The 26,649-nt window shown below is 39.6% G+C and overlaps 1 protein-coding gene across 1 annotated transcript in view; it reads left to right on the forward strand.

Annotated features, from left to right (window-relative positions):
* The first annotated feature begins 568 nt into the window (after window positions 1–568).
* The window catches only part of LOC106086039 (cardioacceleratory peptide receptor), a 191,032-nt gene continuing 164,951 nt past the window's right edge, over window positions 569–26,649 (forward strand). The window contains exon 1 of the mRNA XM_059363222.1: window positions 569–736. Coding sequence (XP_059219205.1) covers window positions 605–736 — 132 coding nt within the window. The 5' untranslated portion in view covers window positions 569–604. The remainder of the gene's footprint in view (window positions 737–26,649) is intronic.

Genomic DNA, 26,649 nt, shown 5'->3' on the forward strand with positions numbered 1-26,649 from the left:
TAAATCTTCATATATTTCCTTTGCCAAGTGGATCATGTTAAGCTATGCTGGAGCAGCATTGATAACAACACCTTCCACTGCCGGATTATCTGACCAGTGGTTGACGACAACAACGACAGCTGCTGCGGTTTATCAAACATTTTCCAACAGCAACCATCACCATCAGTTGTTAAGGCGTACAACGGAAAAAACCTCAAAAATGGCACCTTCCCATTATACGTTGGAAAATGACCAGCGGGTATTCGGTAGCACCGATGCAACGAACAATGCAACAATGTTCCCGGCCACATACACCATTACTCCGACAATTTCCGACATTTTTGTGGCACCAATGAAAACATCAGCAACAGCTGCCAATAATGTCATTACCTCCACCCGTTCACCCTACATGTTGTTAACAACATCCGCGGTTTCAGCTGTAACATCAACACTGGTAACTACCACCACCTCGGCGGCAATTCCTCCCGCCCACGACTCTGTAAATCCTTCGATAACAGCTACACCACCCATCTCCATCCGCACATCATTTGTGATGGCCTCGCCTGCATCGACAGCAGCAGCAGCCGCAACATCGTTAGCCTCAACATCGCCAACATCTGCATCAATGTTTTTTGATGGTGATATCCTGCCGGCCGTGTTCGTCAATGGCGATGCCAACGACAATAGTCGAAATAACACCACCTCTGTGGTCACCATGGAGGATGATGATAATTTGAATTCGTTCTACTTTTATGAGGTACGTATGGCTGGGGGAATTTTCATTAAACAAGAACAATTTCTTTTGTTAATTATGAAATCATTTGGGATTGGAAATATGCGAAGGTAGTTGTTGTTGAAATATAAGGAAATAATTTAAAATGTGGCTTCTTAACCAAACAGCAAGAAGTAAACACGCATACCCACCACTTCGGGCATACCCAAATCCTGGCGTGAACATCAGACAAATTTTCAGCTGTGGTTATCCCCTTACTAATGCTGGCTGCATTTGTGAGGTATCCTGCCATGTTAAAACTTTTCTACTAAGTGGTGTTGCGATGCGGCATGCCGTTCGGACGCGGCATAAAAAAGGAGGTCCCTTATCATATATATATTACCCATATTTCGTTAAAATCCGGTGAAAAATGATTCATTCATGAACCCATAGCCGCTATTTCGAAGTCTAATTTACATAACTCCCAATACTACTACTAAATTTCCCATGAACCATTAAGGAACAGGGGATACTTCTCTGTTATCAATGAGTGTAGTTCGATTAAAGATTGGTCTCAATTAAAAATAGGGCCTCCTTTTTTATGCCGAATCCGAACGGCGTGCCGCATAGCGACACCTCTTGGTAGAGAAATTTTTACATGGCTGGATATCTTACAAAAGTAGCCAGCATTAGTAAGGGGATAATCACCGCAGAAAAAACACGTAAAAGCGTGCTAAGTTCGGCCGGGCCGAGTCTTATATACCGTCCACCATGGATCACATTTGTCGAGTTCTTTTCCCGGCATCTCTTCTTAGGCAAAAAAAAAAAGGATATAAGAAAAGATTTGCTCTGCTATTAGAGCGACATCAAGATATGGTCCGGTTTGGACCACAATTAAATTATATGTTGGAGACCTGTGTAAAATGTCAGCCAATTCGAACAAGAATTGCGCCCTTTGTGGGCTCAAGAAGTAAAATAGAGAGATCGATTTATATGGGAGCTGTATCGGCCTATAGACCCATTCAGACCATAACAAACACGTATGTTAATGGTCATGAGAGAATCCGTCGTACAAAATTTCAGGCAAATCTGATAATAATTGCGCCCTCTAGAGGCTCAAGAAGTCAAGATCCCAGATCGGTTTATATGGCAGCTATATCAGGTTACGAACCGATTTGAACCTTATTTGGCACAGTTGTTAGACATCATGACAAAATACTTCGTACAAAATTTCATTCCAATCCGATAAGAATTGCGCCCTCTAGAGGCTGAAGAAGTCAAGATTCAAGATCGGTTTATATGACAGCTATATCAGGTTATGGACCCATTTGAACCATACTTGGCACAGTTGTTGAACCATACTTGGCACAGTTGTTGGACATCATAACAAAACACGTCGTGCAAAATTTCATTCCAATTGGATGAGAATTGCGCCCTCTAGAGGCTCAAGAAGTCAAGACCCAAGATCGGTTTATATGACAGCTATATCAGGTCATGTACCGATTTAAACCATACTTGGCACAGTTGTTGGATATCATAACAAAACATGTCGTGCAAAATTTCATTCCAATCGGATAAGAATTGCGCCCTTTAGAGGCTCAAGAGGTCAAGACTCAAGATCGGTTTATATGGCAGCTATATCAAAACATGGACCGATAAGGCCCATTTACAATCTGATCAGTTACCCCCCTACTTTACGACCTTTTTGGTACTATGGACGCCTTCTATGATAACCGCACCAGTGACCCGTGGACTGTCCTGTAGGTTGTAGGTTGGCAAAAGCCCCTTGGCCGAATATTTCGTAAAACAGAACGCAGCTTGTCCCAGGGCTGGGAAAGTATGACTTGTGACTTGCGCCAGACTTCAGTAGGATGTGCGATGACGAAGAAAACTTGAAGACTATCCAGCACCTTTTGTGCCATTGCTCGGAAATCGCGAGGATATTACACAGGATATTGGGGGACACCTCTTTTCGTGTTCTTTCGTCTTCTTCAAGATTTCTGCAAAGGCCTGGAATGTCTGAGTGGATCATACCCCCGCCAGTGAGAGTTTCTTTATGTTGTTGTAGCAGTGTGTTGTGTTCTATATTACGTCTGCTTAGTTCTGTTAAATATCCAGATACAGGAACTCTACGATTAAGGTGGGATGTGTCTATTGGTATCTGGGTCTGTGTCTGGGAGCAGCTAAACAGCTGACGTGTGTCGTGTGGTCGCTGGCATCAATCTTTGCTCTGTAAGAGTTGAGGCGGCTGCATCTGGTGGATCGTCATTGAGACAGTACTACTCTGGTTTGTCGGGGGAGGTCAATATCCTCAGATGCGATGGGTGGCGGCCATCATAGCGCAGATGATAGCATGTCCGCCTATGACGCTGAAAGCCTGGGTTCGAATTCTGGTGAGAGCATCATTAAAAAAAAATTTCAGTGCTGGTTAACCCCTCCTAACGCTGGCGACATTTGTGAGGTACTTTACTTACTTTACTTTAACTGGCTATGACAGAATATTTCTTCCAATAGCCGAACGTAGAATAGCGTTCCAAGCGCCTCGAACTTCTGCGCTCATTCTAAAATCTCTGACACCAAGTTTCGAGGTGTCTCCCAAAACTTGATCTTTCCATCGGGCTTTTGGTCTTCCCGGTTTGCGTGTACCACCGTGTTTGCCTTCAAAAGACTTCTTTGCTGGAGCTTCTTCATCCATTCTGACAACATGACCTAGCCATCGCAGCCGTTGTATTTTGATGCATGTAACTATGCTATCGTCGTCATACAGCTCATGGTTCATACGTCGCCTATATTCTCCGTTAACGCAAACTGGTCCATATATTTTACGAAGAATCTTTCTCTCAAATACTCCAAGCACTGCCTCATCTGCTTTCACAAGTACTCATGCTTCAGAACCATATAACTGCTTCAGAACCACAAAACAGCACGGGTAGTATCAGTGTCTTGTAAAGTGTAGTCTTCGTCTGTCGAGAGATGGCCTTGTTTCTAAACTGCTTACTTAGTCCAAAGTAGCATCAGTTTGCCAGTATTATTCTTCGCTTTATCTCAAAACTGGTGTCATTCGTTTCGGTTACGGCGGTGCCGAGGTAGATAAAGTTACTGACTATCTCAAAGTTGTGATTCCCAACTTTCTCCATGCTCGGTTGTACAAGGCTTTTTTGGAGTGGAGACCATCCATTTCGTCTTATCTCCATTTACTGCCAGACCCATTTTCACTGACTCTCTTTCAATTCTTTCAAAGGCTGCAGTTACTACTTCCGGTGACCGGCCTATGATATCGATATCGTCGGCATAGGCAAGTAGCATGTGCTCTCTTGTGATTAGTGTGCCATATCTATTCAGGTAAGGTACTGAGGTACTTTCCTATGTAAAACTTCTCCCCAAAGAGGTGGCGCATTGCGGCACGCCGTTCAGACTCGGCTATAAAAATGAGGCTCCTTATTATTGAGCTAAAACTTGAATCGGACAGCACTCATTGATATGTGAAAAGTTTGCCTTTGTTCTTTAATGGAATGTTCATGGGTAAATTTGAAATTTGCATTTGCACTGGGTTCTGGTAGTTCTCCACGGACCACAAAATTGTCCGTTCTCTATTGTAGAGCTGAACCTCTCGCACTAGATCATGAAGATCCAACTTGAGATTTCTGGGCGCTGGATACCTATCCACAAGATGATGATAACAGCCCAGAAGGTATTGCTTAGACAGCATGTTGTTTTGTCTTCGCACTGGTAGGATTTTGTCTCCTGACGGTGGTGTTCCGCATGAGAACTAAGGAGATAGGCCGTCGCAGTTCGAAGGACGGCATTCTGACAGTTCGAAGGGCGGCATTCTGAATATTATTCCACTGCGTGTCAAATAGCTAAAGAGACCACATTGGCGCTGCATAACTTACCACAGGCTGGCCATTTGCTTTGTATATGGTCAACAAAGCCAAATAGAAGACCTTATTTCTATTTCTGAGGATAGTTAATAGGTATTCGACTTCAGGTAGATCGACTTTCTGCATCGTCAATGCAGAGATTCCGTTGGGGGCCATCCCCTTTTATGACTTAGAGTCACGGATGTCGTTTGTAACTTCGTTCACGATAAATTGTAATGGCTGTCAATCCGCTCGGATATAATATGAGAGAATATTTTTAAGCCAATTTGAGGACAGTTATAAGGTACTCGACTTCAGGTAGATCCACTTTCTTCTGTAGCAATGCAGTGATTCCGTCGGGGGCCAACGCCTTGGATGACTAACCGTCACGGATGACATTCGTAACTTCGTTCACAAAAAATTGTGATGGCTGTCAATCGCCTCGAAGACCACGGATACGACGAATGCCTCTCCCTCCAGTCCCATCACTCTCTGGAGGCTCAATAATTTGAGGATTGAACAACCTGTCGCATCTCTTCGGGTCAGTCAAAGATGTGTAGCCAAATGTGTCTGACATTCAGTCATCCCTACACCCGGGATACAAGAGTAAATTAACAGTAGACCACAGCTTGCCTAAACCAGTACCTAAATTATATTGCTCCAAGTTTTCCAGTCACAAATTGTGCAAGGAATCCCATCACACTCGTCTGCGAGTACCGCTGGGTCACACTTGGGGTATTCAAACACCTGGTATAAAGCGAGCGGCTGCTGCGTTAATCATGGCTTGGAATTTCATCTCTCTCGGCTGACTCCCTACACTTCGATCTGATTTTGTAAGACAGATTCGTATTCTAGTCCCGAAAATCTTTCATTTGAGCCCCATATTAATTTGGACGTTAAATTTGTCTGCTTTTAGACATTTAGGGGTTATGGCGACTTCTTTGGTACTTGAAACCAATTTTTAATACCATATTCGTATTTTACTCTTCAATACATTTCATTTCATACCCATATTGTCTTTATAGGTCCATTTGTGATTTTGAGTGGTATTTTTGGGGTAACGGGGGAGTGTCCGCCCCCTTCCGATATCAACAAATTATAAAGCATATACCTTCTTCTTGACTTTATTCGTAATTTATTCCCGAATACCTTTACTTTGAATCCCATATTGTAATGCTCGTCCAATAAACCTATTTTCGGGGGTTTTGGGGTTGGGGCGGTCTCCCAGTTATTTGGATCCAATTTTTAATATAAAATTCGTATTCTACTCCTTAATACCTTTCATTTGAATCCCATATTGTCCTGATCGGTACACTTTTATGTTTGGATGATACTTTTGCGGTAAGGGGGAGGGTCCGCCCCCTTCTAACTTTAATTTTGCATAGAAATTATCCATTATGAAGTTATCATAACCATTTTGATATTGTAATTTTTCACTTTAAATCTGAATAATAAGGTAACAACCTTATCCATATATAGCTAAATTTAATGACTCTCCACAACTTCCAAAACGTTTCCTACCCAAATCCCAACGCTAAGAAATGGAGATAATTGGAGTTTTATTTAATCTTGTTCATGAGTAGAATTTCTACTGTCATTTTTTCGAAGCGTGAGGAGAGGTAGTAAAACCGACAACGCAATTCATTATCACAACTTAATGTATCCACACTCAATCACACACTCCATCATCTGGGATTTATTCGACTTCCGTTTGCTGAAGGGTACGACTACCAGCAAACGACTGCATTTGACTGTAAAGGGTGATCTTTAAGGTGTGGTTTTTTAATCTAATAAAACTCTTAAATTGGAATCATATATTGAACAAATTTATTGTAATCTGTAAATCAGGTTTTGCTTTGATGCTTTTTGAAAACTACTTTAAATGTTTCCTTCGGCTGCGGAACAATCCTTCCTTTCGAAAAGTTCAAATTTCCACCATTGTCGTTGACGGTAGTGATTCTTCCGTGGATGTCTTTGAAGAAAAATTAACCGATGATGCCACCAGCCCATAACCCATAACAAACTGTTTTATTTTCTGGATGCTTCGACAACTCTTCTTTAGCATCTGTCTGTTCTTCACCCCAGTTGCAACAGTTTTGTTGGTAAACGTAACGATTAAGTCAGAAATGAAATTCATTGCCTAGCACAATTTTTCGATTAAACAGTTGATTTCCATTGAACTGTTGTCACTTAGCACGAGATTTGATAAAAAAAAATCAACGATTTGGTCTCATTGATCGTTTTCAAGTTACTCCAGGAAGAAATGGCAGAGTATATTGAACACTTTTCACTATTACATATCATGTTCAATCCCATGGCAGCCGGTTGTACCAGATGAAAAAATTTAACGATTTGCTCTCGTTGATCGTTTTCGAGTTTCTCCATAAAGAAATGGCAGAATATACTGAACACTTTTCACTATTACATATCATGTCCAATCCCATGGCAGCTGTTTGTACGTACCAGATGGAACCAATGGAGTTCTTCATCGGCAAGGGCCGCCGCCTCAGCGTATAACGCACTGCTACAACAACAACAACAGATCATGTTTGGACATCCCGACAAACTTAATTCATCATAAAAAATCACCCTTTATTTGCTATCCTCCATTTTACATACAAACCATCTACATTTTAGATGTCTTCTTTGGCAATTTGCTTAATTAATATAAGACGAGTACTAAGAACAACAACAAAAGACATAACTTCCTCGTTTAAACGTTCTCTTTCATGCATAGGGAAATCTTATACGAGACTCATTGTTGAATTGCATTAAACAATCCGAATATGAGGTCATACTCATATTTGAACACCAAGTTGTGCATGTATGCACAAGATGACATCCTTATGGAAGGATACTGCTTAATGTATGCACTTAATAAATATACTTAGAATGTGTGTCGTTGTAGCAAAGTGAATTGAAAACAAGCTGTTAGATGACAGTAGAGTCAACAAGTAAAAAACGACCTTCAATCTGGCAGAGACAAATTTTATATACCCAAAAATGTTTCCTTCAAAGTAGGTGTGCTTAATCAAAACTAATCTTAGTAAGCAAGTAAAGACACTAAAACTGAACTGAAATCTAGTTTGGTATTGAATGGTGCCGAGAGACCGCTTCTTATTAGTCTTTTGCTCTTCTTTAGTTTGGTCAAAAACTAAAGAAGCGCAAAAAATGATTGAATGAATGAACATCACGTCGAGAAATATGTAGCTATACTCATCTTGAAAAGTTATTCTATGGCAAACGATGTTTGTTTGAATAAAAAGTTTTTGGCTTTGTATGTGTTGTTGATGTTAGTCTCTTTTTGAAGAGATGTTGGCTGTAAGATCTTAACTTTTCTCTTACAGCGCTATAAGAAAAGTTTAAATAAAAAGACCCAACGTTTCATTCAAAGGGCATGCTTCTACCATTGGACTGCTCATTATTTAGTGAGTATGTGGAATCATGTAGTCTTTTGGTGGCATCAAAGCCTGATGAGGCCTCTGGCAAAGGCCGAAATCGAGATCCCTTTCTATTTTAGCTTAGGAACGTGTGTAAGCTGGCATCATCCTGCAAAGTCGTAACAATTCCGCAGGGCTAACAAACACAGACTTGGCTTAAAACACTTCTGTATAAAGTGCTGTCGAGTTTGTTGTCACCTACAGATAAGTGTCAATCTCTCGCTCTCTCTCTCCCTCACCCTTAGGTCTTTTCTAGGAACTTGTGGTAGTGTGAATATCTCACCTGGATTTACTAGATCTAAAGGGGCCAATTATCTCACTGAGGTGTCCTTCCCGGCTCTTCTCCAGGATTTGGCGCAGTGTGAGTATCTCATTTATAGTCCGTATTGAAAGTGACCAATTATCTAGTTCACTTTAGATTTTAACATCTTTCACAGCATGCTTGAAAGTATCTTACATACGATGACGGGAAACTTATTCCTTTGTATTGGGTTGCCCAAAAAGTAATTGCGGATTTTTCATATAGTCGGCGTTGACAAATTTTTTCACAGCTTGTGACTCTGTAATTGCATTCTTTCTTCTGTCAGTTATCAACTGTTACTTTTAGCTTGCTTTAGAAAAAAAGTGTAAAAAAAGTTTATTTGATTAAAGTTCATTCTAAGTTTTATTAAAAATGCATTTACTTTCTTTTAAAAAATCCGCAATTAATTTTTGGGCAACCCAATAGTTGGGACATATTCTTATCTCCTTTCTTGTATATGAGACAAACTATGCTGAGGTTGCAATCATAGGGTATGCGTTCTTCTAGCCAGATCGTGCAGACTTGATAATGCATAAACCTCCTCAACATGTCATTTGAGGTCTTGATTAGATTTGCGGGTAATTCATCGGTTCCTGCTGCCTTGGTGTTGTCCTTACTCTGACTAGGCAATATATATTTCATAGGGTATGCGTTCTTCTAGTCAGATCGTGCAGACTTGATAATGCATACGCCTTCTGAACATGTCATTTGAGGTCGTAATTAGATTTGCAGGTAATTCATCGGTTCCTGCTGCTTTGGTGTTGTCCATATTCTGACTAGGCAATATATATTTCATAGGGTATGCGTTCTTCTAGCCAGATTGTTCAGAATTCATAATGCATACGCCTCCTCAACATGTCATTTGAGGTTGTAATTAAATTTGCAGGTAATTCATCGGTTCCTGCTGCCTTGGTGTTGTCCTTACTGAGGCAATATATATTTCGTAGGGCATGCGTTTTTCTAGCCAGATCGTGCAGACTTGATAATGCAAAAACCTCCTCATCATGTCATTTGAGGTCGTAATTAGATTTGCAGGTAATTCATCGGTTCCTGCTGCCTTGGTGTTGTCCTTACTCTGACTAGGCAATATATATTTCATGCCATTGTCCGGGCTTTGCTCTTCGGTATTCATTTTGCCGTCACTATCGAATACCAGCAATCCCAAGGCGGCCAGTTGTACATACCGGATTGACCCGATGGAATCCTCATCCTCCTTTTTTCGTCATGGGAGTGGAACATCCCGGAGTGCCTTCTCAGTGCGCTTCTGTTTCGTGCCGGGATTGAATAGAACCCCGGACATTCATTCTGTTCGGTTTGCCAGAACCGCCTCCATCATCGTTTGGTGTCGGTAAGGTGTAGCCGGTGCTTGGAGTGGGTGCATTTTAGATATTGCTCTGGCCTTACGTCATTGCGGGAATATAGTCACACTGAATATGTTGCAAGGTGCTGTACGAACATAGAAAGCAGTGGGGCACAAACTTCGTCATCATCGCCTTCGGCGTTCTCGCTATCGGACTATGTGACCCCCCGACCTCTCCCGTGCGTCAATATACGCATCATCACGCACATTCGATTTGCAATGGTCTGAGAGGCTAGATCGACGAGTTAGCAGATTTTATGAGTAGGAAGAACATTGGTTGCGGCGATCCAGGAGACAAAGCTGACCAACACCTGCAGCTTGCGCAGTTGTCACGGATACAATGTGCTACGTGAGGACCGCTTAAAGATTAGAGATGGGGGATTGGCTTTCGTAATACACCATTCCGTGCAATATGGATCAAACTCGCCTACGCCTGGATCTAGTGACCCCTACTAGAACGTATGGAGATAGTAGTCAAGTCCGGTGCTGCCGAGATAAAGCTACACAACGAGTACATACCGCCGGTTGGTAGTTCTGACCCATTTAATGGCCAAGCTTATAAGCCCGAAATAAGTGGGCTACTGTCTGGCCACATTCGTCTGATTCTAGAGGACTTTAATTCGCATCACGTTTCATGGCATTCTCCCCTAGGTAACGACCAGCGGGGTATAGCTTTGGCAAAGCCGATTGAAGGCTCCACGTTTTGCAAGGTGAAGGAGGATGTACCATTTGAATTATGAGGAGATGCTGCAGCTCGCCAGACATTGTCATTGTATCCTCTGATCTCCTGAGTGACGTAACCTGACAAGCTGCAATTTCTTTGAGATAAGACCACCTCCCCATAATTCTCACTATTGACCAACCACCCGACTTCATATCCTCTGAGCGCCGGACGTTCATCAATCAGAAGAAGACCGATTGGGTCGGCTTCAGAGCGTACACCAATCGCCGCTTTAGTCAACTGATACCTGCCCTAGATACCTTATCGTAGCAGCCGTTCGCCTTATACCAGCCGGTCGAATACCCCAAGTGCGGCCCAAATTCCCGGCGCTGGCAGTGTCACTCGCGGACGAGCGTGATGGGATTCGTTGCATGGAGCCTACTAATCCCAGAATCAGCGAGCTCAAGCTGGAAATAAACAAGGTAGTCAACGAACATAAGCGAAGTTTGTGACTGGAACACTTGGAGCAATGTAATTAGGGCACCGGTTTAGGCAAGCTGTGATCTACTGTTAAGTCACTCTCAAACCCCGGTAGACGGAATGAAAGGACCCCGGTCACTTTACGCGACGTAACTGTGAATGATCCGAAGAGATGCGCCAGGTTGTTCAGCCGTCAATATATTGTGCATCCCGGGAATGACGGGGCTAGGAGGAGAGCCATTCGTCCCATCCGTGGTCTCCGAGCCGATGGACTTCTATCACAATTTATCCTGGGCGAAGTTACAAATATCACCCGTGGCGCAAAATCTTTCAAGGTGTTGCGCCCAGACGAAATCTCTACACCGATGCTGAAGAAGATGGATCTACCTGGTATCGAGTACCTTACAACTGTCCTCAACCTTTCTTTGAACTCTCTAATAGTACTCGATATCTGGAAAATGGGCAGAGTGATCCCGTTACTGAAGCCTGGAAAGGACGCGAGTTTGGGGGAGTCGTACAGACCGATCTCCCTTCTCTTCCCAGTAGCCAAGACGTTAAGGGACTACTCCTCCTGAGCCTCTTTGGAGAATTTGCATTTGCCGAGCATGAGCATGAATTTGGAAGACTGTATAGCATAACAACTGCTTTGAATGTCATCACCGCGTAAATTTGCCGTGGCTTCAATCAGTCCAGGCCATGTGATAGGACGGTCCTGATGTCACTTGACCTATCGCAGGCATACGATACGGCCAGCCATGCCAAACTCTTTGAGGATTTCACCGATGCGTCCCTCCAGCCAGGCCTGAAAAAATGTGTCTCGAATTATCTGTGCGGTTGTTAGTCTTTTGTGTAATTTAGGGAAAAAAAGTCGAAGCACTGTAGAGTGAAACAGAGAGACAGACAGTTCCCCGAGGCGGTGTAATATTTCCGGCACTGTTTAACCTTTACCTATCTTCATTCCACACAAAATTTCAAAATTTCATCGGAAATTCATCAAACATTGAAATCTCTTTTTAACTATGCTTCCTAGATCGTAAATGGGGTATTCTTAACTCCATCGAAAATATCAAAATTCCATCGCAAACCCATCTAAAGTCAAAATTTCACCATGAAAACTTTAAATTGGCCGTATCTGCTAAACTATGCTTAAGGGAAAATTTGCATTTTTTATGTTTCTAACACCCATGACAAGTAACTTGACAAAGTTCTTAAATTTTTTAAAAATTCATTCAAAAAACTTTTCAAATGCGATCAATGGTGGAGGTGTATATAAGATTCGGTTCGGCCGAACTTAACACGCTTTTACTTGTTGAGGAATAGATGCTTCTTGTCTATGCGTTTCTCCCCATACCTCCCCCTCGCCATGCGTGTTTCTACAATCCTGAAATTTGACTGTCGAATTTTGAAATTTAAAACTAACCCGTTAAGGGTGTCGGGTCAAAAATGAATTTTCGGCAATTTTAGATCAGACGGACTTGCGGGACTAGGAACTACCTTCCACATTCAAGGGGAAAAGCAATCCGTGGGACCAATGTTTTGCTGTCGCTGGCTTGAACAGGTCACTGATGGTCGCAGGTCTGAAGGCCACAGGACTGAAGGTTGAGAGTAACGACTTCTGCAGAAGCTCTTAGGACGTCGAGGAAGAGTAGACTATAGAACATCTGTTGCGTGTGTTCCGGACTGGCAGTCAGAGTTTCACTTAAGGTTTTTATTTCTTTGATCACTTGTCTGATTTAGCGGATGTGAACATTCGCAAGTTGTTTGGATTTTTAAAGCGATCTGGATGGTTCAATGGTAGTAGCTAGAAGGTATCTTCCTTCTTCTGTTCTTGTGGTATAATAATGGATGGAAACATCTAAGTGAGTCTGATGGCAGACTGCTACTTCAACCTTACCTAACCCATAGGTCTGTAGGCCTTTAGTGTCGCATAACATGCCTTGCCGGTCTTGGGTATAAATACCACCCTTGACTTCCGTCAGGCTTCTGGAGTTTATGCAAGTCATTGGCACTCTGTGGTCAAATGGGGTCCCAAGTAGTCGGCCAGCTTCTGTAGTAGCGCTATAAATATTTGATCGAGTCCGAGAGACTTAAATGGTTGGAAGCTCCTCAAGCCTCCATACATTCAGTACGGATAAGCTTTCGATCAACCTCATTGTTCCGAGATTCCGGTGTCTCTATGAGTAATGTCGTATCAACTGGAAAATGATGAACAAAAGCCTCAAATGTTCTCTGTTTTCTCTGTCTGTACGCCCTTGTTGTCTTCTAACGTTTCAGTTTAGACATGGGTTTTTGAGAGACACGTTCTAATCTTGGCGACGTCATTAACGCTTTCGACCTGTTTGCAGAAAATCTTCTAGAAGGCACGTTTTGCCGCTCTGATCTAACGAGTTTTCGGACCTCTTTCCTAATGTTGCAAATCCCCAAGTCATACAGGGTTTTTCTTAGACTGATTTCCTTTTATGCACAGGACAACTAACTTTGAAAGATCCCACTATTGCTGTCGTAATAATGTTGAAATTGTGGTCAATATCCTCCATGCTTGGACAGTTCAAAGTATCTTACCCAAGTCTTCCTCTGAGTAGTCTTCCGAATTTGGTCTAGTTGGTTTTCAACATATTCGAGACCGGATCCAAATGATGGCTTGTTTGTGCATCACAGCCGCACTGAGGACCACACCATCTGATGCACTGAATTTATTGCTACATCTTATGCCTCTGGACATTGTGGCTACCCAAATTGCAGCGACCACTGCCGTGAGTTTAAGGGAGCTTTCTCATTGGTCTTGTTACAATATCCGGTGTTCCAGGCTGTATGGATTACACCCTACCTAAGCCGCTTTTTGATAAAAATTACTGTTCCACTATTCCTGATAGAACCAAATGGAAAATTTATTGTACATAAACTTCTATACGGATGGTTCCAAACTAAACGACCAGGTGGGCTTTGTGGTGTACTCTAAAGATCTACATCTGGTCATATCGAAGAGGTTACCCGACTACTGCGTGTGTATCAAGCAGAGATTAAGCAAGTGGTGGAATGGCTAAGATATAATGTCATTACGAGGATTGGAATAAGTATTTTCTCAGATAGCCAGGTAGCCATTAAATCCCAGGAGAACGTATTTCTGAGCCCATAAACCGCCCTCGACTGTCGCAGGTCTTTCAACAAGATGGCTGAACAGTTCAAAATTCATCTGTTTTGGGTGCCGGGCACAGAGATATTCCAGGGAATTTTAAAGCGGACGGGCTTCCTAGACTAGGAACTACCTTACACACTCCAGGGACACTGGAATCTGTGGGTATGCCTCTAGCGCCATGAAAGCTAAGTTTTCAGGACCAAGCCCGAAGGGCAACGAATGATAGATGGTCACAAAGAGGGGGCTGAGAGCATTCCAAAACTATGTGGCCTCATCTAGACTTAAAGAGGTCTACTGCTTTGCTGTCATTAGCGAGAACAGATGTCTCAGTCATTGTGTCCGTCATGACAGGTCACTGTCTAATCGGCAAACATGGTGACAGACTGAAAGCTTCCAGCAACGACTTTTGCAGTAGCTGTAGGGACATCGAGGAAGAAGAGACTATAGAACAACTTTTGTGTGTGTGTCCCGCTCTAGCGGGAGCAGAAGCAATTCCACTTTAGGTTCTCATTTCTTTGAGAATTTGTCTGATTTAGCGGATGTGAACATTCCCAAGTTATTGGGCCTTTCAAAGCGATCTGGATGGTTCAACGGTAGGAACTGTTCCTGTGGTATCACAATGGACGAAAACGTCTAAGCGAGTCTGATGGCAGACTGCTACTTAAACCCAACCTAACCCAAGTTTTATTAGGCCCGCCGATATCCGAACCGAAAATGGTCCAGATCAGAATATATTTAGACAAATCTGCAATATAGGCCGATCTCCCGATTTTGGGTCTTAGACCTATAATAGGCGCATTTATTACCCGACTTCGCTGAAATTTGGAACAGTTTGATGTATCAAAACTCCCAACATCTGCCCCGAATATGGTCCAGATCAGGCAATATTTAGAAATAGCTGTCATAGAGACCGATCTTCAGCTTTGGGATCTAAAAACCATAAAAGGGACATTTATTCTCCGATTTTGCCGAGGTTCGACCCGAATATGGTGTATATCAAACCATATTTACATATAGCTGCCATGTAGATCGATTTGCTGATTTAGGGTCTTAAGCCTATAACAAGCGCATTTATTACCGGATTTCGGTAATATTCAGAACTGTGTATTTTATTAGGCCCGTCGATATCCGAAGCAACAATGGTCAAGATCGGAACTTATTTGGATATAGCTGCCATATAGACTGATCTGCCAATTTTAAGTCTTTTTTTCAAATCAATCAATTCTTATCCACCGTTAGTATAACTATTTATGGCCATTTTTTTTAAAGCTTTAAACAATGTTATAGTACATATAGTACATCAATATTTTTATATCTTTGGGAAGCTGTATGTACCTCATACTGTAACTCAAAATGCTTAATAATAGAAATGCAAACATATTTTTCAAATTTAATTTATGTAAAATTGCATCGTTGTTAATCTTCTAGAAATACTAGAAGCATACTAAAATCGATGCATGAATTCACTTTCTTACATTACACCTACATGGGCAAATACAATAGGTGGGTTGTAGATGTAATGCGTAGTCCGAAATGGATGGAAAGAGATGCATAACAGTACTTGGAATAATGTGTTTGTGGTTAGATATATGTATTCAGTGTACATAGTCATACATATTACATCCTTGAATGCAAAAAGGCCTAACTGACAATATTTTAAAGAGGTGTCGAAAAGTATATTAATCAAGTCCAATGAACAAAAAGGAGTAAATAGGAAGAACAAGTAAAAGTGTTCTAAGTTCGGCCGGGCCGAATCTTATAACCCTTCACCATGGATCGTGCTAATCTTATATACTCTCCACCATGGACCGCATTTGTCGAGTTCTATGCGCGGTATCTCCTTTTAGGCATACAAAGGATATTGAATAAAAACTGTTATGCTATTGCAGCTATATCAAGTTATAGTCCGATTCGAACCATAAATGAATGCTCAAACATTGTAGAAGTCATTGTGTAATATTTCAGTTCATTCGGATAAGAATTGCGCTTTGTAGGGGCCCAAGAGACAAAATCGGGAGATAGGTTTATATGGGAGCTGTTTATTAGCTGCCATATAAACCAATCTAGGATCTTGACTTCTTGAGCCTCTAGAGGGCACAATTCTTATCCGATTTGGCAGAAGTTTTGTGCAATGGCTTTTCTTATGATCTTCAACATACGTGTCTAATATGGTCTGAATCGATCAATAGCTTGATACAGCTCCCATAAAAACCTGTCTTCAGATTTTGCTTCTTGAGCCCCTACAGGGCGCAATTCTTGGTTATGTTTCGACTTGCACCATACTTAGCATAGTTATTGGAAGTCATAACAAAACACCTCATGCAAAATTTCAGCCTAATCGAAAGAGAATTTCCCGTTCTATTGGCTCAAGCAGTCAAGATCCAAGATCGGTTTATATGACAGCTATACCAGATTATGAACCGATTTGAATCATACTTAACACAGTTGTTGAAAGTGATATCCAAACAATTTCAGCAAAATTTCAGTCAATTTGGACGAGAATTGCGCCCTCTAGAGGTTTAAGTAGTCCATGGCCATGGCTAGATCGACCTAAAATGACATGACGATCAAGAATATATATAATTTATGGGGTCTCGGACGCATAATTCGAGATGTTACAAACAGAATGACGAAATTTGTACACCCCCATCCTTCACGCTACAGTCTTTAAAAATAGAGCTATTGAGCTGAAATTTTGCATAGATAATTTTTTTGTCCATAAGCAGGTTAAGTTCGAAGATGGGCTATATCGGACTATATCTTCATTTAGCCCCCATATAGACCTATCGGCCGATTTAGGATCTCAGGGCCGTAAAAGCCACATTTATTATCCGATTTTGCTGAAATTTGGTACAGTAAGTTGTGTCAAGCCTTAATTTGGTCCAGATCGATCCAAATTTGGATATAGCTGCCATAGAGACCGATCTGCCAATTAAGGGTCTTAGATCCATAAAAGCCACATTTATTATCTAATATTGCTGAAATGTTAGGCCCATTGACATACTTCTTCAATTTGGCCCAGATCGGTTAAGATTTGGATATAGCTACAATATAGACCGATCTTTTGCTTTAAGGCTTTGGGCCCATAAAAGGAGCATATATTGTCCGATGTCGTCGAAATTTGGGACAGTGATATGGTACAGATCTGTAATATGGCACAGATCGGTCCAGATTTAATATAGCTACCATATAGACCGATCTCCCGATTTAAGGTTTTGAGCCCATTTAAGGCGCATTTATTGTCCGATGTTGCCAAAATTTGGGACAGTGAGTTGCGTTAGGACCTTCGACATTCTTCTAAAATTTGGCGCAGATCGGTCTAGATTTGAATATAGCTGGCGCATGAATATAAAAGGCGCATTTATCGTCCGATGTCGCCAAAGATATGGTCCGGTTCGGACCACAATTAAATTATATGTTGGAGACCTGTGTAAAACGTCAGTCAATTCGAATAAAAATTGCGCCCTTTGGTTTATATGGGAGCTGTATCAGGCTATAGACCGATTCAGACCATAATAAACACAAATGTTGATGGTCGTGAGACGATCCGTCGTACAAAATCAGGCAAATCGGAAAATAATGGCTACCTCTAGAGGGTCAAAAAGTCAAGATCCCAGATCGGTTTGTATAGCAGCTATATCAGGTTATGAACCGATTTGAACCTTATTTAGTACAGTTGTTAAAAGTCATACTAAAATGCGTCATGCGAAATTTCAACCAAATCGGATAAGAATTGCGCCCTCTAGAGGCTCAAGAATTCAAGACCCAAGATATGGCTCATTTACAATCCCAACCGATCTACACTAATGAGAAGTATTTGTGCAAAATTTCAAGCTTTAATCCTTCGAAAGTTAACGTGCTTTCGACAGACAAACGGACGAACGCACGGACGGACATGGCTAGATAGACATAAAATGTCTCGACGATCAAGAATATACTTTATGGGGTCTTAGACGAATATTTCGTGTAGCTACAAACAGAATGACGAAATTAGTACACCCCCATACTATGGTGGAGGGTATAACAACGGTGGGATAAACAAGCGGACAGACACAAGGATATCGCAAGGTTTTGAATTTTAAGATAATCTTCGTAACAATTCTATGGTAAGTAAGGCTTTATTATAGTAGTAATGAAGAATTAGACTCCATTAGAGAATTTTTTTACCAATATGATATCACAGCTTAGACCACCCAAAGCTTTTTGTGGAAAACAAAAGCACCATCCTCGAATTAATAATCATAGCTCGCTACCAACTCAGCTACTGTGGCACTTAATTGTGGGGTAACGATTATAAGAAGACATGATATTTTAATGATCATATTACATTTTATAAAGGTTCTTTGCAATGAGTTTTTCGTTGCTTTCATAACCATATGTTACTAATATACAACTTACATTATTTGGTTTTTCACCTTCCCCAATTGTATTCACTTCGTATGAATACCAAAGACATACAATGTTCCTAAGTCTTGGTATTTGTTTCATAATCTTCTTTAAGTAAAACCAACTTTGCTCATGTTTTTTGATATGGCATTTTATTTTTTTTTTTATTTTTTTGTCCTTTTGGAGTAAAGCTAACGAATTGGATAGAATAATCATGTTCTGTTTGTTAAAGTTAATAAATCTTTCTTAAAGTTCTTCTTTTGGGTTTATCTTCTTGGTCTTTTCTCTAAGACTTCCTGTACCTGTGTGTATGTCTTTCGGTCTTTGGGCTTTTGGTTGGGAGTAAAGTGGTCTTCTGTTGTCAAGTGAACATCGTTTTACTAACCGGCAGCATTTATTGTAATCCATATAATTGTAGTTGGTTTAAGGACTCAAAGCGATCCAGAGCGCAATTTCTCTATTGAAATATACGTTTGGGGCAAAGTTTAATCTGAAGAGAACACAAAAAAAGTCACATAACAAGACCATATGGAAGTCTGTTAAAATATGGTTAGGATGTTAAGAAATGGAATTGGAATACTTTGAGTTATAGATAAACCCAAAATTTAATAACAGATAAAATGAGGCAATTGAACAGCCTATTGTATGAAAAATTCCTTAAAGTTTAAAGGCTTCAATCTCAAAACCAAAACCAAAACCAATCTTTATTAATACAAAAAACAATCACATCAAAGACATACATTGTCTTTGAAAATTCTAAGCAAATTTATCATTGAGTTTGTATATCCACCACCGAAGGATGGGGGTATATTCATTTTGTCATTCCGTTTGCAACACATCGAAATATCCATTTCCGATTCCACAAAGCATATATATTCTTGATGGTCGTAAAAATCTAAGACAATCTAGCCATGCCCGTCCGTCTGTCTGTTGAAATCACGCTACGTCCTTAAAAATAGACATATTGAGCTGAAACTTTGCACAGATTCTTCTTTTTGTCCATAAACAGGTTAAGTTCGAAGATGGGCTATATCGGACTATATCTTGATATATCTTATATATAAAATTAAATTTGTGATTGTTTGTCGGTTTGTTCCGTATAGACTCAAAAACGGCTGAACAGATTTTCTTGAAATTTTCACAGATGGTGCATAATAATCCCGTGGTGAAAATAAGGTACTACATTTTTTGCTATCTGAAGGGGGGGGGGGGGGCGGACCCTCCCCCTTGCCCTAATTTTCAGAAACGCCAGATCTCGGAGACTGGTGGTGCGATTTAAACGAAATTTTGTGTGCCTTCATATAGTACCCTAAAAATAAAAATTTGGTATCCAAATTTCGGTTGGGGTACCTAGGGGGGCCGCCCCACCCTAAAACCTACCAAACATATATTTAGGCCAATCACGACAATATGGGACTCAAATAAAAGGTATTTAGGATAAGGAAACGTATCTGATATCCAATTTTCGGACCAAGTGCTAGGGGGACCACCACAAGCCCCAAAACACCCCTAAATCGGACATATTTACCGACCATGGCAATATGGGACTCAAATGAAAGGTATTTGCGAGTAAAATAGGAAGCTGATATCGAAATGTGGGACCACGTTTCTGGGGGTCCACCCCTTCCCCAAAACACCCCCCAAACTGGACTTATTTACTGACCATGGGAATATGGGGCTTAAATAAAAGGTATTTGAATTTAGAAAACGAATCTAATATCCAAATGTGGGACCAAGTGTTTGGGGGGCCGCCTCTCACCAAAAACATCCCCCAAAGGGGACAAATTTACGACCATAGCAATTTGGGGCTCAAATGAGAAGTCTTTGGGAGTAAAGCACGAATTTGATATCAATATTCGGGAAAAGTGTTTAAGGGGCCACCCCACCCCCACAACACCACCCAAATAGGAAGTATTTTCTGACTATTGCAATATGAGGCTCAAATAAGAGGGTTTTTACAGTTAAACACAAATCCAATATATATTTTCAAGACCAACTCACTGAGTAGCCGCCCATCCCCCAAAACACCCCCTAAGCCGGTCATGTTTGCCGACTATGGAAATATGGGGCCCAAATGAAAGAGATGTGGGAGTAGACCACGTATCTGATATTAACATTAGGGGCTAACTGTCTAGCGGACGTCCCACCACCATAACAACCCCCAAATACAATAGGACGTATTTGCTCACCAAGACAAATTGGGTCTTAAAGAGAGTGGAACTAAATATTTATAGTTTTTAGGGCCAATTCCTTAAACCGGACATATTTGCTGACTTTTGCAATAAGGAGTTTAAATGAGATTAGAAAACGAAATTGGTATCCAATTTTGAGGGCAATGGTAATATGGGGTTTAAATAAATGATATATAGATATATCAGAATAGAGCACGTTGCTGATATATTTTCTGGGCTTAGTGTTTGGGGGACCACCCCAATCCCCAAAACACCCCTTAATCGGGCATATTTACCGACCATGTCAATGTGGAGCTTAAACGAAAGGTATTGGGGGGTAGAGCAAGAATTAATACCCATTTTCGGGACCAATTTTCTGGGGGTCTACCCCTTTCCCAAAATACCCCACAAACAGCAATTGTTTAGTGACCAGCGCACAGTGGGCCAAATGGCAAAAAAATTGGAAATAAGTCTACAACTTTTTATCTGTTGATTTTAGCCATACAAAATGTTCTAGACATTTGTAGAGGAGGACATAGGCTTTCAGAAAAGTGCTGTTGTTGGTCCATATCTTTAATACAGGGTGAGCTACAGGGTGTCAAAGTTGACCACTTTTGACTTCTCCAAGCTTCTGGGGGCCATAACTTTTGATCTACTCAACCGATTTACATGATTTAGGACTCTAGAGAAAGAGCTTGACAAGATCTAAAAAACTTATGCATAAAGTACCATGCCATCGTGTACTGTTAAGGAGTTATGAATTGTTTAATTTTAAAATATGAAAATTTGGCCTTGGTTTTTTTCAGTGTTTTTTAAATAACTCCGTCAATTTTAAAGCTATAAACTTCATACTTCACACAAATTATGCCAGCATATGTGTGCATAAAATACAAAAGGAATCACGTGAATATCTTTGGCGGTTTAAAAATGGCATCGTTTTCAATATGAAAAATATTTTTTTTGTCAAAAAATTGCAAAATTTTTCAAAAAAGATACTCCCATTTCCTTTAAGTTTTCGCAAACTTTGGCCGTCAAAGCATTATCATTTCTTTCCATTTTCACAAAGTCGAGGTATTAAGAAAAGTTTTAAGTGCTAATTTGGCTAATTTCGATATCAAACAACACCGTTATCTTAAGACCAAAATGGCCAATTTTTTTACTAAACTTCAAAAGTTTCTCACTGGAAAAAAAGTTCCACGGGGATTTTTTCGCTTTTTTTGAACTTAAATGAAAGCTTAAAATGTTCCCAACATTTTAAGGTATGTCTCGCCATATCCTAGCCATAAATGAGATCGTAGCGATCAAAATACTGAAAAAAGTCAATTTTCAAGTAGTGCTATATTCATTGCTAAAAAACAAGTATTACGTCACATTTTATTGCAAAGATGTTAAATAAACTTTTATTTGGTAACACTTCTTCTACAAAACACAAAAAGAATCATGGAAATATCTCTATTCTATTCCATTTTATGGAACCGGCAATAAAAAAGTCAATTTTTCAAAAAAGTCGAATTTCCCAAATTTTGTTTTTGTTGTCCTAATTGCACATGACACACTATAGCCATATTTACGCAACATACCTTATCGTAAAGGAAATTTTCATACCTTTCCAACGATGTATAAAACATTTCTCAACTCGGATTCTATCTACTCTAAAATTCATTTACACTTCATTAAACTCTATATAAAAATGTCTATTTGTGAAATGGAACCTTATATGGGGCCTACACTAAAACATTGATAGATTTGCCCAGGGTTTACAATACAAATGTGTTAGAATAAAAAAAAAGGTCTCCTGCCAAAGTTTAAAAAATTGGAATAAAAATATGTGTTTTAGAGCGAAAACACTTCGCATCGGCGTGCGTTTGTATAGTACCTACATCTATTTTTAATGTAAGCTGATGATTTTTGAATAAAAAGTAACCTAGAAATATACCTGCATATATATATATATTTGTGTTAAGATTTGATGCAGACAAATGTTACCTGTTTCGCTATGTCGAATTCCCAGGAAATCCACCGTATCAATGAATGTGAAAAAACCTACCCATAAAAAATTCATTGTCATTTTTTTTAACCAAATTCGAGTCCAGGTAAATAATTATAGAAGAGTAAGTAAAAAGAGGCACTTTGGACCCCTTTTTACGATTGCGTCTGATACCTGAAATGGTCATTAATTGTGAATATATTGCATAAATATTTGAACAAAATCCAAATTTTCTTCATTATATTTTGTAGAGGCGTAAAGGACATTTATAAGTTATGGAAGTCATACTGAAGTATTCCACTCTTTCGAAAATTGTATGGGACATCAAAAATGATTCCAAATCATACACGGAGTCATTTAAGGAACTTGTTTACACTTTGGACCACATATATGGAATAAGGCTAAATAAAGACGCTTTAGACAAACTTGAAAAATTCTACAAATCATTTGAGAGAAGGTTGCCAGAATGTTCATTCGCAAAAATCAAGTTTTTCAAAATGTATGAGAAGTGGCTGAAATCGGATCTACTTATTGAAATTAAACCGCTGATTCCCGGCCGGCCTAGCAAAGCATACGACGAAGTTACGGAGAAAACCAAAAAGAAAAAACAAGAGGAACTATTGGCGGCACATCCGCCAAATTTAATAAAAGATACGTTCAAAACAGCATTGTTAAAAACACAACCAAAAAATGTTGGACGAATTGTCGATGTTTTACCATTAGCATCTCCGAAAAGGGTAAAGAGAATGGTAGAAAGTATTCCAACTCCAAAATCGACTACAGAATTCACGGAGGAAGATGCACTGGCCCTGATTTTGAACCTAGGCCTCTCAAGAAACAAATACTCAACAATGAGGAAGGCTCTTCGTGAAAAAGGATGGGGTTGTTTACCCTCAAAACATAAATTGTACAACACCAGGACGAAAATGGTGCCATCAAATATATACGTGGACGAATTAAAAGCAAGAGTGAAACTTGCTGATCTTGTTGAAAATACAGCTGTTAGAATTATTTCTAATTTTACTGAAGAACAGTTGAACACATGTAATAATTCCGAAGTGGTTTTGATCAGCAAATGGGGTTGTGATGGATCATCTGGATTTTCCGAATATAAGCAACAAACAGAAATAGATACCAACTTCGCATCAATTTTCATGGCATCATTAGTACCATTGAGAATGAGATTGTACAAGGACCAATCTTCATCATCGAAAGAAAATGCATTTCAAGATATATGGATAAATAGAACACCTGGGTCAAAATATTTATGTCGCCCAATTCGGTTTGAGTATACAAAGGAAGACCGGAACACAACACGATCTTTGGTGAACGAAATAAAGGAAGAAATTGCTGCATTACCCATGATTGTTATAAACCAATTGGGAAGAAATATAAAAGTTTCGTTTCAACTACAACTCACTATGATCGATGGAAAGGTGGCAAACGCATTAACTGGCGTTATGTCCAATTGGAGATGCAATATTTGTGGCAAGAAGAATGGGCAATTCGAGGACAAGTCTGATGAAAATTTAGTAAACGAAAATGCGCTCAATTTCGGTATTTCGCCCCTGCACTGTAGAATTCGATTCATGGAGTATTGTTTGCATTTATCGTATGACCTTAAATATCGGACTAGCCCTGGAAACCGCGATGTCTCTGCTAGAAACAACCAAGATCTTCACAAAATGAGGCAGGAAGAGAAGAATCGAATCCAGTTGGAGTTTAAACAAAAGGGACTTATAATAGATAAACCTCTTTACGGATACGGAAGCACAAATGATGGCAACTCGGCAAGGCGGTTTTTTGAGGACCCCGTATCGACATCTAAAATAACCGGTCTTGATGAACACTTGCTAAGACGATTCAAAGTGATTTTGGCTGTAATCAATAGCAAAAAGATGATAAATTCAACCAAATTTGAAGCTTATAGTAATGACACAAAAAACATTTTATCTGATTTATATTCGTGGAAAGCTTTAACACCGACAGTACATAAAGTCTTACATCATGGCAAGGAAATTGTGGAATACAACATACTTCCGTTAGGAGAACTTACAGAAGAAGCTCAGGAATCCCGTAATAGAGATGTTAAACAGTTCCGGCTTTTCAATACCCGAAAGAGCACCAAATTTAACCAAAATTATGATTTACTTCAATATTTATTGTTATCGTCTGATCCGGTACTATACAGCATCAGAACTAAATGGCTACCAAAAATATGTGACGATATAGATAAGGACGATCCCGATGCCATTCAAATTAAAGAGCTTTTAAATTTTGATACCTTAGATTATTTGGTAGAGAATAAAATCAAATAATACAAAACTAAAATGCTTTTTTATTTTGGGAGTAGCTAATATACATATAAACGCACGCCGATGCGAAGTGTTTTCGCTCTAAAACACATATTTTTATTCCAATTTTTTTAAACTTTGGCAGGAGACCTTTTTTTATTCTAACACATTTGTATTGTAAACCCTGGGCAAATCTATCAATGTTTTAGTGTAGGCCCCATATAAGGTTCCATTTCACAAATAGACATTTTTATATAGAGTTTAATGAAGTGTAAATGAATTTTAGAGTAGATAGAATCCGAGTTGAGAAATGTTTTATACATCGTTGGAAAGGTATGAAAATTTCCTTTACGATAAGGTATGTTGCGTAAATATGGCTATAGTGTGTCATGTGCAATTAGGACAACAAAAACAAAATTTGGGAAATTCGACTTTTTTGAAAAATTGACTTTTTTATTGCCGGTTCCATAAAATGGAATAGAATAGAGATATTTCCATGATTCTTTTTGTGTTTTGTAGAAGAAGTGTTACCAAATAAAAGTTTATTTAACATCTTTGCAATAAAATGTGACGTAATACTTGTTTTTTAGCAATGAATATAGCACTACTTGAAAATTGACTTTTTTCAGTATTTTGATCGCTACGATCTCATTTATGGCTAGGATATGGCGAGACATACCTTAAAATGTTGGGAACATTTTAAGCTTTCATTTAAGTTCAAAAAAAGCGAAAAAATCCCCGTGGAACTTTTTTTCCAGTGAGAAACTTTTGAAGTTTAGTAAAAAAATTGGCCATTTTGGTCTTAAGATAACGGTGTTGTTTGATATCGAAATTAGCCAAATTAGCACTTAAAACTTTTCTTAATACCTCGACTTTGTGAAAATGGAAAGAAATGATAATGCTTTGACGGCCAAAGTTTGCGAAAACTTAAAGGAAATGGGAGTATCTTTTTTGAAAAATTTTGCAATTTTTTGACAAAAAAAATATTTTTCATATTGAAAACGATGCCATTTTTAAACCGCCAAAGATATTCACGTGATTCCTTTTGTATTTTATGCACACATATGCTGGCATAATTTGTGTGAAGTATGAAGTTTATAGCTTTAAAATTGACGGAGTTATTTAAAAAACACTGAAAAAAACCAAGGCCAAATTTTCATATTTTAAAATTAAACAATTCATAACTCCTTAACAGTACACGATGGCATGGTACTTTATGCATAAGTTTTTTAGATCTTGTCAAGCTCTTTCTCTAGAGTCCTAAATCATGTAAATCGGTTGAGTAGATCAAAAGTTATGGCCCCCAGAAGCTTGGAGAAGTCAAAAGTGGTCAACTTTGACACCCTGTAGCTCACCCTGTATTAAAGATATGGACCAACAACAGCACTTTTCTGAAAGCCTATGTCCTCCTCTACAAATGTCTAGAACATTTTGTATGGCTAAAATCAACAGATAAAAAGTTGTAGACTTATTTCCAATTTTTTTGCCATTTGGCCCACTGTGCAGCGTAACATGGGACTCAAATAAAGGTATTTGGGAGTAGAATACGAATTTTATATCCAAATGTAGGACCATGTATTAAAGGCATCACCCCTTTCCCAAAACATCCCCAAAGGGAAAAAATGTTTCGACCATGCCAATATGTGGCTCAAATGAAAGGTATTTCAGATTAGAAATCGAATTTGATAACCTATTTTGGGACCATGTGGTAGGTTGGTCTGGAAGGAAACATAGGTTATATAATTTGTAGGTATCGGAAGGGGGATGGACCCTCCCTCTAATGCCAAAAACACAACCCAAAATCAAAATAGGACCGATCTCCGGACAATAAAGATATCAAATGAATGGTATTGGATGTTGGAATACGAATATGATATTAAAA

This window comes from Stomoxys calcitrans, chromosome 2 (genome assembly GCF_963082655.1).
Source record: "Stomoxys calcitrans chromosome 2, idStoCalc2.1, whole genome shotgun sequence".
NCBI classification, from domain to species: Eukaryota; Metazoa; Arthropoda; class Insecta; order Diptera; family Muscidae; genus Stomoxys; species Stomoxys calcitrans.